The sequence below is a fragment of the Kwoniella botswanensis genome, chromosome 1 (assembly GCF_036426115.1).
Source record: "Kwoniella botswanensis chromosome 1, complete sequence".
Classification (NCBI taxonomy): Eukaryota; Fungi; Basidiomycota; class Tremellomycetes; order Tremellales; family Cryptococcaceae; genus Kwoniella; species Kwoniella botswanensis.
The window spans coordinates 4804683-4823260 of NC_088599.1; the positions used below are offsets into that span (position 1 = coordinate 4804683).

An 18578-nucleotide genomic window follows, 5' to 3' on the forward strand; every position below is an offset into this window, starting at 1 on the left:
CCTTTCATTCATTTCATATAATTACAATATCATCAAACAGAGTTACTAAATCTCATCGCTTGGAGAAAGATAACGAATAAATTCCCCACCAATTCCTATCTATCACGAGTACATCATCAATACCACCAACCAGATCTAGTAAGTTTCACCATCACCATCACAATTAACATCACCATCACGAGCAAAATCAGAAACACAGCAATCATTGTATCGCTTGGTGGGACCTCGTGAGAAAAAGGAAGAACTACACTGATCCACGTCTTTGTACTCTTCTCGAAGCCATTTATTGTTCTTCTTCCTCATTACTCCCGTAACTCTATTTCCTCGAACTATAAATCGAGGCGAGTCTGAACCCATAGTAGTCTACAATCTTTTCTCTTTCTATATCCAAGCTGGGTTTCGTCCCTCCTTCTAAACGTTACTTTGGACATTGACACATCCTATATCTCCTTTCATTCATTGTCTCCCAAAAGAACTCCATTGATACGCCCGAATATCGTATAAATACCCGTAATCACTATCATTTCTCCCTTTTAACCCCTTATTAAAGGTACTTCTCCTCTCTTTCTCCTTCACAAGCTGATATCAAAATTAGAACACCTTCGTTCTAACCGCTTGTTATCACCCACAGCCTTCATCGCCATATCTGCTTCACTCCTTTCATATCCTACACCACTCATATATCCATCTTTCCCACGAAAATCACCTTGTTTCTTGTACTCGCATTCGGAAATTATACATCGATTAGTCCTTATAACAAAGCGAGCGATCAGTGAGTCAACGAGTGAGTGCTGCTCTTCCTCTTCTCTTATGGACATTCCTTGTCTATCTGGAAATCCATCCTTTGCCTCGACAATCCTCCTATCAGCTGAAGAGGCACTTCCTATCGAATTAACACCCTACTGATCAACATCGCTGACGTATCGCTACTACTGCTACATCTTTCACCTTCATCATGGAAGCATTTTTTGCGGATTTACCTACACTCAACTTACCTCCCATCTCCACCCATAAAGATCCCGAACCCGAGATGTCGTCTTCATTACGATTAATCCAACCTTTGGATCTATCGAGATACCAACTTCCCTCGCTACCTCCTACTGAAGCTCCAAGTCCGATCGGAGTAGGTTTGCAAGTATCGCACGATCGTTCCTGCCAGACTAACCACCACGGCAGTATGGGAACCCCTTCCGACTTGTCATTATCCCCTCCACAGCTTATGCAGAATAGTCGTTCTGCACCTCCTTCTGCTGCTCCTTATCAATCGTCTTTCTCTTTCCCGCAGATCCAGCCTGAACAACTCCCAAGACGAGCGTTTGCCCAGCAGCCTTCAACCCAAGGTTTTCCATGGCTTGAACGAGGAGGTGGTGGTTTGAGTACTCAAATTTACGAAACTCCTTATCAATCTTATCGACCTTCACCTCAACCGAACTCCAATCACGTTCAACATAACCATTCGCATTCTACGCCGAATTTCTTGTCGATGCCACTTTCCCAACATTCCGACACTTCAACGCCATTCCAATATTCTCAACTATCTCTCACACCTTATGCCTTACCTGTCAACTTCCAAGATACCACCACCACCGACAACAACAACGATATACCATTACCATTGCAGAAGAATGAAAGTGACGATTACTCTTTACCCGAAGGTATATGGGAGAGCAACGCCCCATACCCCCGGCCTGACGCTAAACCCGAAAAGAGAGGAAAGAAGAGGGAGGGGTTTGTGAAGGGTAGGAGACATATTTGGTCAGTTCATCTTACACGTGCATGAGCGCTCAGAGCTGATGTAGGATATAATTTATATAGCGCAGTTTGCGATAAAAGGTTTAATAGACCTAGTTCGTTGAATACTCATATGGCGGTTCATACAGGTGCTAAGCGTAAGTACGAAGTCAAAGGTATACAGTACTGTACATAAAGTCGAATGTGTGGCTGATATTGAATCTTCTACCTAGCTTATATGTGCAGTCGACCGGATTGTCAGAGGAGATTTTCAGTATCTTCAAACCTACGAGACACGAGAGGGTAGGTGGTGTCCTCTCACCTGTCAAAAAAAGTATGTACTGATCATTTGTTATATCCCATAGACTCACGACCAACGAGCTGAGAAGGAACGACAAAATTATGAAATTCCAGATCAATTAACCCATCCTCACTCTTACTCTCATTCCCATCCTCAGCCATTTAGTATGGGTCATACACACCCACACTCCTACTCCCACCCTGGTGTATTCCCTCAAACTCACCCTCATCAACCATTCGATTTCAACTATTATCAACCATCCTTCGCCCACCCTTCTATATCTTCAGGAGATCATTCTGAACACCGATCCCAACCTGCAGCACCATCTTCGGTATTCGGATCATCGTCTACTACTACCAAATCTGCTGAGTCCAGTATCGATCTGGGATATGGTTTAGCTCAATATCAAGTGGTGGCTACTGCCACTGCGACGGGGCAAAATCGACGAATGACGATGGGTGATGAACAGCCTAGGAAAGGTTATGGAACTGGGGAGATGGAGATGGGGATGGATACGAAAGCAACGGGGCTGTTACTGGCATAATAAGCTGAACTCGGAAAGAGAATGCGTTAATGTTGAACGAACGAACAAATCCACACAATATCAATAATGGACAATCAACAAGATTGAGTTAAGCAAAATCACGCACTTTTCGATTCTTCCCGTTGGAAATGTTGTATGATAACGTACGGTAATAATTGTATGCTACTCTGATTTGACAAACGCCCAAATGAACAATCATATCATATCATATGATAATCTCTCCAACGATCATTGGTATTTGCCCTTTTCTATGTAGTCCGTCATTCTATTCATTTCATATATGACCAGTTGTATAGTAGACAAGAATACAACAACACCTCTTGTAATCTTTGTACATCAGTATATATGACTATATCCTATGAACATCATCTTATGCTCGAGCCACAAGGACGTACTGTACAGACATTGCTGAATTGCCTATTCGACAACACTAACAAGTTACCACCGTACGATAGGTGTTAATCAACGAAAAATTCCTGTCCAACAGTCCCCTGTACAGTAAAGCGACCTACTTGTTTCCAAGCGAGAATATGGATCGATCCATCCACATCAGGTTATTCCGTGGATGGTGGGTGGACTTAGCCTAGCTTTGCGGGATTGGCACATAGGCTGCAACAAAGATAGAAGCCGCCGGAGCGGACAAAAGGATTTAGGGGAATTCTGACAACGTAATGTAAGTTAAATGTAAACCCCCACTTGGGCAAGCGAAGTGGATTGAAATTGAACCATAAGAGTTTGAGATCCCAGATTGTTGAGACCGGACCGGAGTAAATTGCTCTTCAGTCAAAATACAAAAACATGTTCATGTACGAGTATATTCATGAGATGAACATTCTTTGTGACAGGATTTGCTTCTCCTTCTCCAATGGGTTTTATGTAACATGTGGACATAGGCAGACAGTTGAACATAGTAAGAACAACAATCGCTCTATAAAGTACAATAATAGTTTCACCTGGTCGTTACAACATGTTTTGGTACAGCCAAACACGACCTATCCCGAATTTTTCTTCCGACCCAATTTACCCCGCAACTTTAGAGTCGGTCTTTTCGGATTTACCCAAAGTCAGGGCCAGGGGTTCTGGAGTAAAAAAAAAACAACTACCGAGGGGCCATTTGCGGACCTGCAACTGCCGGTTGAACGATTGAGAGGTTTGCGTCATCCTACGGTATATGGAGTATTACGTTACGCGGGTGGATTGTTTTACCCATACCCATGAGAGATAGAATAATGTATCGTTTGGACATGGACAGCAGAATCGTTGTGATATGACTTGCTTGAGAGAATACAAATATATTCACGTCTGTGTTGATGATGGTATGATGGTACCGTATGTATGGTTACTCCCTCCACCCCCAGATGTCTTTACCACCGGAGATAAGAAAATAAACCATCCACCTTGATCCCCACTTCGTTGTATTTGCCCATTTTCAGGGTTCCGGTCTTTTCCATCATGGAGAAAAAAGAAATTTGAAGAGAAACACCGCCGGTTCGGGCCGTAGAGACAGTCGGCTAACTCTCGTAGCGAGGGACGATTACCGCTCAAGCGCAACCCAGTTCAGCTCACTGAGCCTTAGCCGTAGTAGCAAATTCAAATTCAAAGTGATTCATGCTTACCTGCTTACCACCTGAGCAGTTTGGAGCTCTCCGGTTTCCCAGGAGGTGAGATTATTACTTTTTCTTCCTTTTTGGTTTGTCAATCGTTCTTGGTTTTTGGTTGTGGATGTGTATGTGTGACCATGCGTGTGCATGTATGTATGTATGGTCCTCGTGATCATCATTTGCCACTTGCATGAACAACGCATGATCAGAGCTGGCGATTCGTTGAGCCCATGATAATGGTATGCGGTTCATGTGGGTCCACACAGGGGAACCCCATCCCCTCCCCTCAGGGTTTTATTTCGGGGATTTAAACATTTGTATTCGCATCAGAGCGGTCCGAGCGTTTGCTGGATATGATGTGATGTTTAAAGATGTACCGGAACGTAACAGGTAAGGTCTCGCTCTCCAGATACAGACAGGGAGGAAGGAGGAGCAACAAGCCAGACCTACGGGCTTTTCAACTTTTTCTTTTCGGAGAGAGAGAGTGTACATACTTTGATGTGACATTTGCAGATCAGAGACAGTGGGATGTTTCTGTTTTGCTGTTACGTTCATCCACTTTACACTACTACCAAATCAAAGGATACTTGTAGTCATCGACATCATCATCATCACCATAGTATCCGGATTGACTCTGTACATTTCTTTCGATCGCAACAATAAGCGCTATTAAACGACCAGGTACCATCCTTTGGGTTTAAGGAAAACGTTCTGCTCACCTCCCGTATAAAGTCCTTTTGGGAAATCGAAATATAAATTGCAATAATAACAATAATACACCGAATCATTCAAGATCCACCCAGACTACCTACAGACGATCAATCCTATCGCATCCCATACGATTCAACCCAGTCCATTCTCTACCCACGATTAGAGAACTGTATTCATCTGGCACAAGATCAAAGAAATAGAATAGGTAACCATCGGAAGCTAAACAAACCCATAACCATAACCATAACCATAACCTCAACCGCAAAAACACGCACACAAAGCACCCCGGTAAGAGGTTTCGGTTTATTCCGTGTTAAAGGAATACCTAGCTTAGGAGAAAGAGGAAGAAGAATTTAAGACAACTTTGGGTGAAACTCCGAGTCCGTCTCTTAGCCCTTTCCCAACCCCGACCGACATACTTTGACCCCTCAAAAAGAGAATTAAATTACTCTTTTTTCCCAAGGGGCTCCCCGTCAATCACCCCTTCATTCCGGTTCAACTCTATAAACCATCTGCCATCTGCCGCAACGTTGAACGGAAAGAATCGACTTTGTTCCACTTCGTAATCCAACGACAACCACAGATACTTTCTCACATACAACTTGTTTATTGTTTGATATCAATTCACAACCAAGAATCAGATCAGTAAATATCCTGGGACAATATCGATCAGGTAAGCACCCTCGGAGATCTTTCTTTACATCTGTTCTACTCCTAGTACTGTGGCAGCCCCACTAGTTGTGCCTTGGAGTTAGCAGTGAACGATCCAAGCTTAATATGCATTATGCTGATAAATGGATATGTCTTTTTACTAGCATCCATTGTAGTCATACCAACGATATCTGACAGCTGACAATTCAATCGCGATCATCTGTCTCCTGTTATCCACCTGTGATCGAAATAGATAATTTCTGGGTCAAAGGGTGAGTTGAGCATACCCTCAAATGACCTTGTTGTCCGGACGAAACTTGACACCCTCCCCATCTCCCCCACTCTGCTTTAACAAACATCCTCTCAAACTAATCACCATCACCATCATCACCATCCTTATCCCCGCCATCAAGTGCACGATCCTCCTCTCCCCTCCCTTCTCCCCTTCCCCACTTGTTATGCGCTAAATGGTATTGTCCGGCGGTAACGGGCATAAGAGTAAACTTTACAAGAGTCAGATGCTGATCAGTTGATTATGCTTTCATTGTATCTCCGACACTCTACTCTGCAACACCTTTCGTCGTGTCTGAACCCTAATCACCTGTTTGATTGGATGACTTCTCGGTTCTCGGCCATGACCCATGACACAATCATGTTGTGTTTCATTGATCTCACCCGACCTACACGGATCACCTCACCTCACCCTTTCATCTTGTTCTTTCACTATCAACCCACTGACCTGTCCATCTGACCGCGATCATTTTCATCATTCATCATTCATTTGTGGGGTCGTGCGCACCAAACATCTAACGGCAACGACGCCACTGTATCAACCTTTCGATCTCGTACCTATCTATCTATCGCTGCCAATTGGCATTGTCTTTCATCATCGTTCGTTCTCATCACTGTTGCCCGTCTCCGCGTGTTATCCGCCGGCTGGGTCCCTCTCACCTGCTCGTCGCTTGATTCCCATCAAATCTAAACTCTTACAATTAAATCAAAACTTTGGTGATTTCCTTTCCCCTTTCTTACTTCTTTATCCTCTGTACTCTTCTTTTCTCTATATATCCTGTCACAGCGGGACTTCGATCACTCACAATCCCGTGCAACCGACTCGAACTCGTTGATCGGCACGACATCGGACGAACGGGCGGAACTTGGTCTAGCACTTTAGCTCCTGACAAGTCAGAGTCTAACCGCACCTACCTTTGTCATCGTCGAACATTGTTCCCCCCACTCACCATATAACCTCTCAGGCCTCGACACTCTGCCTTTTGTTGATACCTTCCCACTCGCCTTCTGGAAAGACTTCATCGTAATTACTTCTTCTCTCATCTTCTCTCTCGCTTATCTTTCTTTTGCGACACCGACAAGTTTGAGACGTTTTCCATATCTTGTTGCGATCGAGTCAGAGATCAGATAATTCTTATCTCGGACGAGGAGACTTCCATTTCTACTCCATCCTCCTTCTGATCAACTGATCACATCATCGACTTCAAGATTGTTACGAAGGTTATATAGGTCATCCTTCTCCAAACAATTCAGTTGATCTTGGTTATCTTTCATATCTTCTCGCCACTACTTTCTAGGTCAACAGAAAAAAGATCCCTGTCTGACCTTTACACAAAGCAAAGTGAAATAGATTCAATCAAAAGTCAAAACAATCGAGGGTTCATACTCGATGACAATATCGATAATATACGATTACAAAACACCTCAGTCCCAAACAACTACCAAACCATCTACGTCGATATCACCATCTTCGTACCCTTCACCTAAATCAATGAATTTACCTTCTTTGACATTGCGTGAAAGTTCGACATCCGACAAGATGTCGCCTGATCATAATCATCACCATCATCACCATCACCATCCTCTTCCTATAAGGAGGGAATCGTTCCACTACTCGGGTGAAAGACCACATCCACCACCATTAAAGTCCACCTACAGTTTCGTTGGACCGTCCTCCTCTGCCTCAACATCTAATTTGCTGCTACGTACACCACAAGAGCTGGAACGTAAGAACGAGTGGCAGACCTCACCTCATAAGCAGACTTCGCCGAATAATCAGGACAAACCAGCTGAAAAAGAAGAGTTGACCACGAAAGGAAGAAAGAGGAAGAGATTGGCAAAAGCCTGTAGTGCTTGTCATGTGAGTTCTCTGCTCGATTGAGAGTCAGTCATAATGGATGCTGATCATCGAGTTCTGAATTTTTGCTTGATGTAGAAAAACAAAAGACGTTGTGATGGGTTCGCTCCTTGTTCGAACTGCGAGTTTTCCAATCGACCTTGTCTTTATGTCAACGCTCAAGGAGATCCAATCCCTCCTCCACGAACGAGAGATTCGTCGGCTGTTCCTCCTCGACCCAATAAGGACGATGCTAAAGCTGCTAATAATCACGAGAGGAAGGCTAGCGGTGAAAGCAATTGGTCAAGAAGGGAAAGTTTTAAAGAAGATGCCGAACATCACAGACGACCATCCCTTGGACCTATTCAAGCTGTTGAGCATGATACGTTGATAAGTGCTGAATTGATTGACAGTAAGTAACTATGAAACCATATCTGACAGCGTTGACATGTACTAATTCTATGATCTGTATAGTCTTCTTTCGTCGGTGTGCACCTCTGTCGACGATGTTCCACCCTTCAACGTTCCATTATCGACTATATATGAACCAAGTATCACCCATACTTCTGGATATCATCTACGCATTCGCCTCCCGTCTTTGTGAGAACCCAGCCTTCGTCTCGACTTTCTCTCCCTCTCACCCCGCCCATCTACGCGGTGAGGCATTCATACATCGAGCTCATGGTGCCGCTCAACGCATGATCGAAGTGCGAAAAACCTGGAATGAGGAGGAAAGGCGGATGGACAGGGGTACATGGCAAGAGACCGAACTGGCTCAAGCATGTTATCTTCTAAGCGTATATTTCAGCTGTCTCAGACAGCCTAAAATTGGAATGTTCTATCTCGATTCAGGATTAGATATTCTACGATCACCCAACTTGGATTATATTCCACCACCTGCCACTCATCTCAAACTAAATTCGATAGAGTATAATACTCTGATGGAAATTAGGATTAGAACGTTCTGGTTATTGGTTTTCCACGATTTATGCGCTGCTGCCAATGGAAGACCAAGACGGTATAGTGAGAGTGAACTCGGGAATATACCTTTACCCTCCAACGAGAGTCATTGGGCTAGATGGGGTGGAAATGCCATCGGCGGCAGAGAACCTGGCAGAAGGGATGGGTTGGTCCCCGGAAGTGGGAATTGGCCAGGCGACGAAGGTCAAATCGGAGATTTGGGTCATGTCTTACGTATCGTAAGTCGTTTGTGATTGGCTGATCGATGACCATAGCTAAGAATACTATATATTCTGCAGTTATCGATATTTGCGGACATTATGACTCTAGCGACCGACTCCAAGACCGATCGATCTGAACCTAAGCAAAATCTTGCTTCGAGATATGAATCCGCATTGAAGAGTTGGGCGATGACTTTACCTCGACACTTGCACTTTGACGAACATAACCTGTCTTCTGCAGTCAACAAATTGTCTTCGCCCGTTGTGGAGATCAAGATGACCGGTTGGATGTACGCTTACATGCACGCTGTTGCTGAGTGTGGGATGTTCTACCTCCAAGCTGCTGTTGCGCAATTCACGGATGGTGCTTATACTGCTCAAAGACAAAGTCAAGCAGTTGATAATCTCTCGGTCATCATGGATACCATAGGTAGGAATGGACGTGAAGGGTGTTGCTGTGAGTTAATCGTGATTTTACTCTTCTGAATGACGAGTTGACTTTTCACTTGCAATAGTCCTCTTCCCTCTGTTCGTGATCTCGAATTGGCAAGAACACCTCAAGATGTCCAACTTGATTGTCCCGGGACCACCACAAGCCATCATGGAAGATCGATTATCCCTCTGGTGGAACGAGATGAAGCTTGAATGGGGAACTGAGCGACATGAATTGCTCCAACGAGGATTTTACTCTCTCAACACGATCGGTGCTGGCCCAACACCCACATCATTAGCCACACCTCATTTTTCACAATCTCAACCTACGATCGAAATGCCTTCGTCGGGCTTGGGATTGAGTCTATACCAGACTTCGCCAGTCAGACAAATGACCAATAGCACAGAGACAGGCTCTGCTATATCTGCTACATCTCCCGTATCCACCATGTCAATTTCTACACCTCACATGTCTACTTACTCTAGATTCTCTATGAGTGGTTCTTCCGCGCCTACTTTACCACCACTTCGACCTAGAGCTCAATCATCCGCAGCTGCCATGTCTGTATCTTATACGTCACCTTCACCACCCCTTGGAGGATCGAGGAACATCTTACCGGGAATGATCAAATCTTCTTCATCTGGCCGATCGGAACTGATTTCCCTGCCTCCTTTATCAGGTGAATTCAAGTCGAATTTGAAAATCACCAGTCCGAGACATCATCCCTATTCCAACGGTAAATCACCGAGGATGAGCTGGGCTGGACCCACGAGCGTTGGAAGTGCAAATGGCAAATTACCCGGTGGTGGCGGGGAAGGTGTAAGAAGGGAGTCGAATCATTTGATGGGTATTGCTGCGCTGGTTAGCGTTGCTGAGAATGAGAGGGAGGAAAGGGAAAAACAAAGGGAGAGGGAGAGGGAAAGGGAGAGAAAGACTTTGGCCACAGTTTAAGAGAACAAAATGTATAATACACATACATCAACACACAAGATCAAAATTCACTTGGGAGAGTGAAACAGCAATATATCCAGTTGGAGTACAGTATGTCGGATTAGAACTGTAGAAATAGAAAAATCGTCTTTGTTTGTTTTCTGTGATCATAAAAGTACTGTGCCTATTATAGTAATTGTCTTGATAAATTACGCTGCCATACACGTAGACTCTTTTCTGTATTTGTATCATCTAGAGACCCTTTCGTCTTTGTTTTTGTCCTTGAAGTGTTTGCCCTGCGTTGCGCTCACAACAGCAATACATAAAATGTGATTTCTATAGTTTCGTTGAGTGATGTCAAAAAATGGAAATGTATCTCTAATCTAAATCATGTCACATCTTCTCATATCAGAGTACTGCTATCAGTCATCTGGTATATATCTCGTACAGGCGAAACATTGACATAGCACCAAACCCAAACAAAAGTCCGCTATGAATATAGTAATTCATTAGTCTTAGTCCTGGACATTTTATGCATTAGAAGAATGGATGATACCTGTACTTACCGGTATAAGAGCATATACCCTGATTCTTATCTGGCGGTATAGGTTTGGCGAAGCAGGAAAGGGTAGTTGTGTTCTGATAATTTGGAGGAATCAACGTTGGAGGTGAACGGGTCATCCGGGAAGAGACTTGGGTTTGAGCGTTGCTATGGGACAGATCAGATATGACTCATGACCATTTGGACACAAATATATCCCTTGAACTCACTCTGGAGTATGATGGATTCGAGCAGGATCCATTGAGTGGTTATGTGAGTGATCAGCATATTCAGCAATTTTCATTGAGGATGCAGGTCTATGGGTTTGACTTACTGATTGTTACTGAGTATGTATCCAAGGTCAAATTGGATCAATTCAGACAAAGCAACAGAAATAGCGTGAAACCTAGGTATTTAGGATTTGACAAAGTGAAGATACGGTAGATAAGCCTGGCTCACCATCTCACCAACCAAATTGATCTAGTGCAGCTCACGATCCGCTCAGTCGAGAAACAAAGTTCGTCATGGAGGGCGTATAGTGAAGAAAGGGATGTTGAAGCAGTCCAATCATTGTTCACACATTTCAATATAAACCTCTGATCTGCTGAGCAGCTTGGATCAAACGGGAGTGGAAATGGGTACAGTGAGTTATGCTTGATCTCAAAGGTACGACGTATATTCATCCACAAATCAACCAATCCATCGCAAAGTTTATGAGAAGATCGGAACACGATTGTCCCATTGTGATGACTGAGTCAAACTAATTCATTGAGGTGAACAGCAACAAGATGTTGAAAGATATGTGTGTGTATATATTAAGCACTCCCTCTCTCGTATGTTTGTTCACAATTTCTGCACCGAGCCTCGTTAATCTTGATGAAATATCGCAAAGTAAAAGTGACTGCGGGTATATAAGTAGTAGTATCTCGTGATGATGATCTGCGTTACGGTGCCAGTCCAATTACCCTGAAATCGAAGTCGGAGTGCACCGAAAACAAGAGACGGTCAATGTTTTTCTCACCTCTTCCTGTCTCCCTCACATTTGAACCTCATCTCATTCACAACATCATTCAAATCATCTATTCATCCACGCAAGACAGATCAACACTCGTTTATTGACCCCAATGATACTTTCATAATCGATTGACAGACCTTTTCATTCCTTCATATCACCCTTATAATTGACATGTCAAAATGTCAAATCACCTTTCGCCTCAGCACCACCTGGCGATAGAACCCACTGCGGAGATAACCACCAGCCATACCAGTTTGTTGGAACATACCAACTCGAACGAGGATGGACATTCACCCATAGCCAAAAAGGACATACATATTCACTCTCACGATGAGATCATTTCCACCGGGCATGAATTACCTCTACTATCTCTAAATTCCAATGCTACCAACCCATCTTCTACACCTGCACCACTGGTCCAAACCAGATTATACAAAAGGAGGTTTTTCGTCTTGGTGGAACTATCGTTACTTAACGTGATAGTCTCATGGTGCTGGTTAACTTTCTCTTCCGTATCTGGAACTTCATCTGATTTCTTCAACGTATCAGAATCGACCATAAATTGGTTATCTACTGGATTCTTGTTCGCTTTTGTCGTTGCTTCCCCAGTTGTGTTATGGGTACTGAATAGAAGTACAAAAGCAGCTATGGTCATTGCATCTAGTTTGTTGATTTTAGGAAGTTGGTTAAGATACCTGGGATCGAGAGTACCTTCAAATCATAATAGGGGGTTTGGGATTGTGGTCTTTGGACAGATTATCATTGGTTTTGCTCAGCCGTTTGTGCTTTCGGCGCCGACGAGGTTGTCTCATCAGTGGTTTGGAGACAGGGAGAGGATCACGGCGACGGCCCTGGCTAGTTTGTGTAATCCCCTTGGAGGAGCTGTGAGCGAACTTTTTTTCTTTGGGTAATTTCAATCAGATTGGTATATCGGTATAAATATACGTTCAACTTCGATTGAATAATATCAGGAAGGAAATTCCACTGTTGTGATACAGGCTGATGACCTTGTTGCCCACCATCATAGCTCGGCCAACTCATTGGTCCTTTCATAGCGACCGAACCTGATAAAGTGCCGAATATGATCTTATACGTTGCTATCATTGTGAGTCAGGCATATCATCGTCATCACCATCATGCTCTCGACTTTTCATTAGCAACGTTTACTAATCCCATCGTTCGTTGTGACCACCTCATCGTGTAGACCACTGTAATATCCATTCCTTCCATCTTCTTACCTTCTTCACCACCTCTACCACCGACCACAACCCCATTCAACGATACCAAGATCGACTTCCGCACGGTCAAAGCACTATTCTCCAACCTATCTTTCCACCTGATCGCATGGCCATTTATCATCTACGTCGCGTCATTCAACGCTACTTCCTCTCTCCTCAACCAGATTCTGGAACCCTATGGCTTCAGCGAAGATCAAGCAGGTATAGACGGAGCAATAATGATTGTCGTTGGACTAGTCGCAGCAGCCATTGCCTCACCACTCTTAGACCGCTTTACGACTGGTCGACCAGGGGTCAAATTGATAGTTATCAAATTATGCGTGGTCATCATATCAATCATGTACGTTTTATTCATATTCTTGCCCTCAACACGGAAGTTGGTGGGAATAGCGATAATATCAGCATTGATCGGATCGACATCTTTCATTCTTCTTCCACTGGCGCTCGAAATGCTAGCGGATACAACATGGCCTATTGGACCTGAAGTTTCGTCAACGATATGCTGGGCGACATCCCAACTTATCGGTGGATGTCTGTTGGTTTCGATGACTGCTCTCAAAGGACATAAGAAGAACCACCCGGATCAATCGATGTATAGGAGTTTGGTCCTTCAGGCGGTACTTTGTTGTGTAGTAGCACCTTTACCGCTTTGTCTGGGATTATGGGGAACAGGAAGGAATTCAAGAGATCCGAAGAGAGCTGAAGGGACTGATGGGCTTGGTACGAGCGAGTCGACAGAGAGCTCTGCTACATAGCTTGGCTTGGTCGAAATGGGACTTTCATTTGCTTCCTATTATCTAATAGGGCTGATATACTGTCTCGTTGTATATAAAATTGATTTATAATGTACGGACATCTCTAGTAATGATTCGTATAATATCTTGGATATACAGTGATCTTGTTCATGATTGCAATTTCGTTATGCCATTTGAGGATACACAATCACCCTATGCCAGATTGAAATTGCGCTACCTAGCTATAGTGGGTGAATACGAGTGTACAGTATACGTGCGTGCATTGACCAGTATTCTCCACTGCCGCTACGCTTTATCACTACTACTGCTACCTTCAACATCATCTTCCAGGTACTGTGCTTCACAATCAATGCAATGTGAATGTAGCACATCGTAACCATTCATCCATTTGCAATTCGCCTGTACCGGGCTGAGCTGGATGCGCATCAGAGTCATGCAACGAGGGTTGCTTCTCACGACAATAGTAGTAAAAATGACAATTGAGTAATAGGTATTATACTCGCTTACTAGAAATGCACTCACCGATGGATTCAATCAACTGTTGGATTCCCTTTCTGTCCAACCCTTCGCAAAAACATCGCCCCGGTAAGCTACAGAAGAACTTTCAAACAACATCGTGTTCGATCAATACGGTTGAATACAGGTGGATCCCTTCCGTGCATCTTTGGTAAACGCTGGTAACTCATGGACTTTTTACGGAACGATGATCAACCTTTAACAAGGTTAATTCTCATATCCTGAAGGAAGGATCCACCTGTGATGATCGCATCGCGAATTGAGGAAAATACAGAATCGCTGCAAAATCTCTTGGCGGACAAAAATAGATCAAGTGCCTAACACTTTATGGGACTGGAGATCATGTGATTACCTTTGGCTTCTTGAGGAATTCTACTGTACCACCTTACACCTCAGGAGTAGGAGAAAACCGAAACACGACAATAAGCGCGGTGCTACTGCATACAGTCCTGAGGACACTGCTCTGCCCCACCTTACCTCCTGTACCTGCTTGCCTCGGTCTGCCTTCCATGTTGACCTCCAACTCGACCATCAATAACCAACGATCAGAAGACGATGCATGGATCCATGGCGGGCCGATGGACCCCCGCGGGGGAATGTTGGGCCGTCCTGGATGATACTGTTTGATATGATTGGGAAGATACTGAAACTCTGCACTGATTAGGAGATGAAGGGGTGAAGTTAGATAGGTATAAGAAGGGCAGAGCAATTCAATATTCAAAAACCATGTCTAGCCCCAATTTCGATTGACACGCTGTGAAATTTCAACTTCAATTTACAATTCGTAATGACTACTAAACATACTGAAGTTGTCATTCACGATGACGATAAGCCCGTCATCGAACAAATCGATAATATCGATACTGAACTTCCGCCTCATCCAGATCTCGAGGATGGAAATCCCAATAAAAAGAAGAAAACGGCGAACAACCAATTGGACGAAGCTCAAGAGATCCTGGCTAGATCAGGACATGTCGAATATACTCAAGAGGACAATAAGAGGGTTCTGAGGAAGATTGATATTTTCGTTTGTATACCTATGTGCATTGTGAGTGTGACTGTTTGTGCTGAATAAAATAGAAAGGAGGATGCTATGGTGAAACGTAACTTGTAATCCGGAGTAAACGTTGTATTGACCATTGTTGATTCCTGTCGCACTAGGTATACTGTATTCAACAGCTTGATAAAGGTGCTGTGGCACAGGGAGCGGTTTTCGATCTTAGGGAGGCGACTGGTTTGAAAGGCTCGCAATATAGTTGGTAAGTGTGACGGCCGTATAGGAGCTTCTCTGCGATGTTATAGGGCAATTTTATTGATACATCGTTTGAATCGCAAACCATTAGGCTCAACTCCATCGTGTAAGTCTAGTATCTAGCTCAGCAACTTCTTCAAAGAGACCATGTCGTGGTGTGGCTAATTGATGATGCTCATTGACTTGACTCAGATACATCTCACAATTGGTCTGTCAACCGCTCTCGAGTTATGCGCTAGTCGTTTTCCCTGGTAAATCTACTTGCTAGTCACAATCTAATATTCACTGACGTTTAATACAGTCAAATATTGGGTCATGTTCAATTTCATCTCCTGGTCAATCGTTACCATCTGCAGTGCTGCCGCAAAAAGTTTCGCTGGTCTGATGGTAGCTCGTTTATTGCTGGGTGCATTCGAAGCTACCATTCTACCTTCTTTCGTTTTCATCAGTGAGTAATCCTTACCTTCGATTTGAAGGGGACTTCGATAGCTAATATACATACATGCGTTGTATGACGTTGATAGCTCAAATGTGGTGGACTCGAAGAGAACAATCTTACAGAACTGTCGCCTACCAAATTGCCAATTCGCTTGCTTCTCTTTTCGGACCATTATTGGCCTTTGGCGTAGGTCACGTCAAGAGTGGTATCAAACCTTATCAAGGGATTTTCATCTGCATGGGTGGATTATCTTTAGCTATGGTTCCTCTGGTAAGTGACTATTTTATCTTTACTTGACTAATGACTGCTGCGGATAGGACATTGATACTGACTATGTATACTAATTGATTTTTGTCGACTAGGTATGGTATCTCCTACCCAACTCACCAACTACTGCCAAATTCCTTCGAAAAGGTGATGACCGTCTGATCGCTCTCGAACGACTGAAAGAAAACCAAACTGGTACCAAGTCATCTACCTGGAAGTGGAATCAAGTTTGGGAAACTTACAGAGATCCCAAGACTTATATGTGGGCGGCGATGTATCTTTGTACTGCCACACCTTCGGGTGGTATAGGTAGTTTCTCGGGATTGATCTTAAAAGGATTCAACTTTGATTCTTTCCAGGTAAGACGGTTCAGAACGCAATTAGGTAAATACAGTATGAGCTCATGCACCTTTCCAGACTACACTCATGCACATGCCTACTGGGGTGATTGGTATCTTAACTCTCTGGATCGGTATCTGGTTTACCAACAAATTTAAAGCTAGGTGGATCGTCATCTTGATCATCACTCTCGCTCCGATAGCTGGAGCGACGGCCATTTGTAGATTACCTAGAGACAATACTGCTGGATTGATGGCTTCTTTCTACATCGCTTATATCCTGGCTGGTATCCGTGAGTCTGTTTAAGCAACTTAACCTTCATCAGTTGACTGACGAGTGGTCCGATGGTCAGAACCTCTCTTGTACTCTTGGGCGAATCTTAACGCTGCAGGAACGACCAAGCGAGTGGTAACGTTCTCTACTATGTTCGTATTCCAATGTGCCGGAAACATCATTGGCCCTCAAGGTGGGTTGCCAAATCATCTTCGTATATGCTCACAGGATATTCCAGTGTGACACCTCGACTGATATCTTTGCATGATATATATAGTATATTTCGAAAGGGAGGCGCCATACTACTACACAGGTCTCTACGTCGACATAGGCTGTTGGTCGGTCCTCGTCCTCTTGATCATCGCAATGAGGATCTACCTAGCTCAATTGAACAAGAAACAAGCTTCCAAGAGAGCTGCCATTGGTATGCCAGCCGAATTGAAAGATATGTCAATTATGACTATCCAAGAAGCCGAGGTGTATAAAAAGGAATTAACAGAACATATGAAAGCCAATGGGTTGGATCAGGCGAAATTGTACGAAAATGCTTTTGACGATATGACCGATTTCGAGTAAGTAATTGCTCGACACGGTACACTACGTGATCTGGGATAGGGTTTGTTGGCTGATGTGCTTGTTGAACGTGCAGGAACCCTGAGTTTATTTATGTCTTGTAAAGGAGTATGAGTATGAGTATGAGTATGGGGTAGTTTAATAATATATCGCAAAGATGAGAGATTTGTAGGTGTGGCAAGGTATAGGAGAGTGGTGCAGCTGAAATGGAAGTCTGGAAACCAGGAATTGGGCCATGAATGTACACAGGAATGCAATTGGACACTCGACAGTGGATTCGGTTGAAGCCCATACATATGATGCAGATACATGGTCCAGTTCTTGGCAAGTGCAACTAGAGTTCTCTTCCACAACTGCCACAAATACTTATAACACATTCCAATCCCGGAGTCGAGCCATTGCATATATCTGACTGAATGCATGGCGTGACTCGTGCTTTTCTATAAATACATATAATTTATGATTGCCTGAACGGGAACATACGATGAGTCGCATGTGGTTAGTACCAGTATGACAATCATGCCGTAATTTTATCTCGATCGTCTCCGGTTCAAAAGTGAAAAAAAGTAATGTTTTAAATATACGCCACCCGGGGCATCAGGTTCGGCATGGACCACAGTCATCGATGACGTCGAGATTGACGACCCACGAGGATGGGCATACCATGGAACCAAGTTTTATGAACCCGCATACGTGGAAGGTAGAACAGTACAACGTCGCGTAACGTAATTCTTGGACTTCCCGTTTTATCAAGACGCCTTTTTCATCCCCGAAATCCAATGTTCCGGTAAGAATCTGTAAATGTAATCATCATGGGACCCCAACCCAACCATCAAAATAGTACTTTTATCTTAGATTGCGGATTGCAACATCGCCACGGGCCTCTTAATTCAGCTCACTTTGAAACGTGCAGTAGGATTACTACTCCGACTATGGCAGAGGTACAGAGTGAGTACCTCTCTCGCTCCTTCACTAGGTAAATGTACAGGACGATTGGTTCCGTGATAACGGCAACTGCATTGCAATTAGCCATAGATGAAACGTCTGGGGCACCCTGGCTCGTACACCTTTCGGAACCTTTGTCTCATTGATCGATCGATGACGACTTAGAGCTATTCTTATTTATGCTATTCTTATACTACCTTCGTTCCCGTTCACG

General features: G+C 43.8%; 6 protein-coding genes across 6 annotated transcripts; 5 read left to right on the forward strand and 1 right to left on the reverse strand.

Moving 5' to 3' along the window:
* Nucleotides 1–955: 955 nt before the first annotated feature.
* Nucleotides 956–2154, forward strand: L199_001836 (uncharacterized protein; the record flags this gene model as incomplete). The annotated part of the gene is made up of 4 exons (XM_064887589.1): nt 956–1755; nt 1816–1889; nt 1965–2034; nt 2097–2154. 4 exons carry the CDS (start codon nt 956–958, stop codon nt 2152–2154), a joined length of 1002 nt encoding a protein of 333 aa, XP_064743661.1.
* Nucleotides 2155–2198: 44 nt separating this feature from the next.
* On the forward strand, nt 2199–2576 carry L199_001837 (uncharacterized protein; the record flags this gene model as incomplete). Its single annotated transcript, XM_064887590.1, has 1 exon — nt 2199–2576. The coding sequence occupies one exon, from the start codon at nt 2199–2201 to the stop codon at nt 2574–2576; it is 378 nt and encodes a 125-aa protein (XP_064743662.1).
* A 4794-nt stretch (nt 2577–7370) lies between these two features.
* Nucleotides 7371–10232, forward strand: L199_001838 (uncharacterized protein; the record flags this gene model as incomplete). Its single annotated transcript, XM_064887591.1, has 5 exons — nt 7371–7691; nt 7767–8079; nt 8142–8866; nt 8927–9305; nt 9364–10232. 5 exons carry the CDS (start codon nt 7371–7373, stop codon nt 10230–10232), a joined length of 2607 nt encoding a protein of 868 aa, XP_064743663.1.
* A 516-nt stretch (nt 10233–10748) lies between these two features.
* L199_001839 (uncharacterized protein) lies at nt 10749–11014 on the reverse strand (the record flags this gene model as incomplete). The annotated part of the gene is made up of 2 exons (XM_064887592.1): nt 10749–10920; nt 10983–11014. The coding sequence occupies 2 exons, from the start codon at nt 11012–11014 to the stop codon at nt 10749–10751; spliced, it is 204 nt and encodes a 67-aa protein (XP_064743664.1).
* A 932-nt stretch (nt 11015–11946) lies between these two features.
* Nucleotides 11947–13760, forward strand: L199_001840 (uncharacterized protein; the record flags this gene model as incomplete). Its single annotated transcript, XM_064887593.1, has 3 exons — nt 11947–12651; nt 12795–12872; nt 12972–13760. 3 exons carry the CDS (start codon nt 11947–11949, stop codon nt 13758–13760), a joined length of 1572 nt encoding a protein of 523 aa, XP_064743665.1.
* A 1303-nt stretch (nt 13761–15063) lies between these two features.
* On the forward strand, nt 15064–17523 carry L199_001841 (uncharacterized protein; the record flags this gene model as incomplete). The annotated part of the gene is made up of 11 exons (XM_064887594.1): nt 15064–15324; nt 15438–15535; nt 15620–15634; nt 15721–15779; nt 15830–15976; nt 16053–16237; nt 16330–16593; nt 16652–16865; nt 16926–17039; nt 17124–17418; nt 17496–17523. 11 exons carry the CDS (start codon nt 15064–15066, stop codon nt 17521–17523), a joined length of 1680 nt encoding a protein of 559 aa, XP_064743666.1.
* Between the last annotated feature and the right edge of the window lie 1055 nt (nt 17524–18578).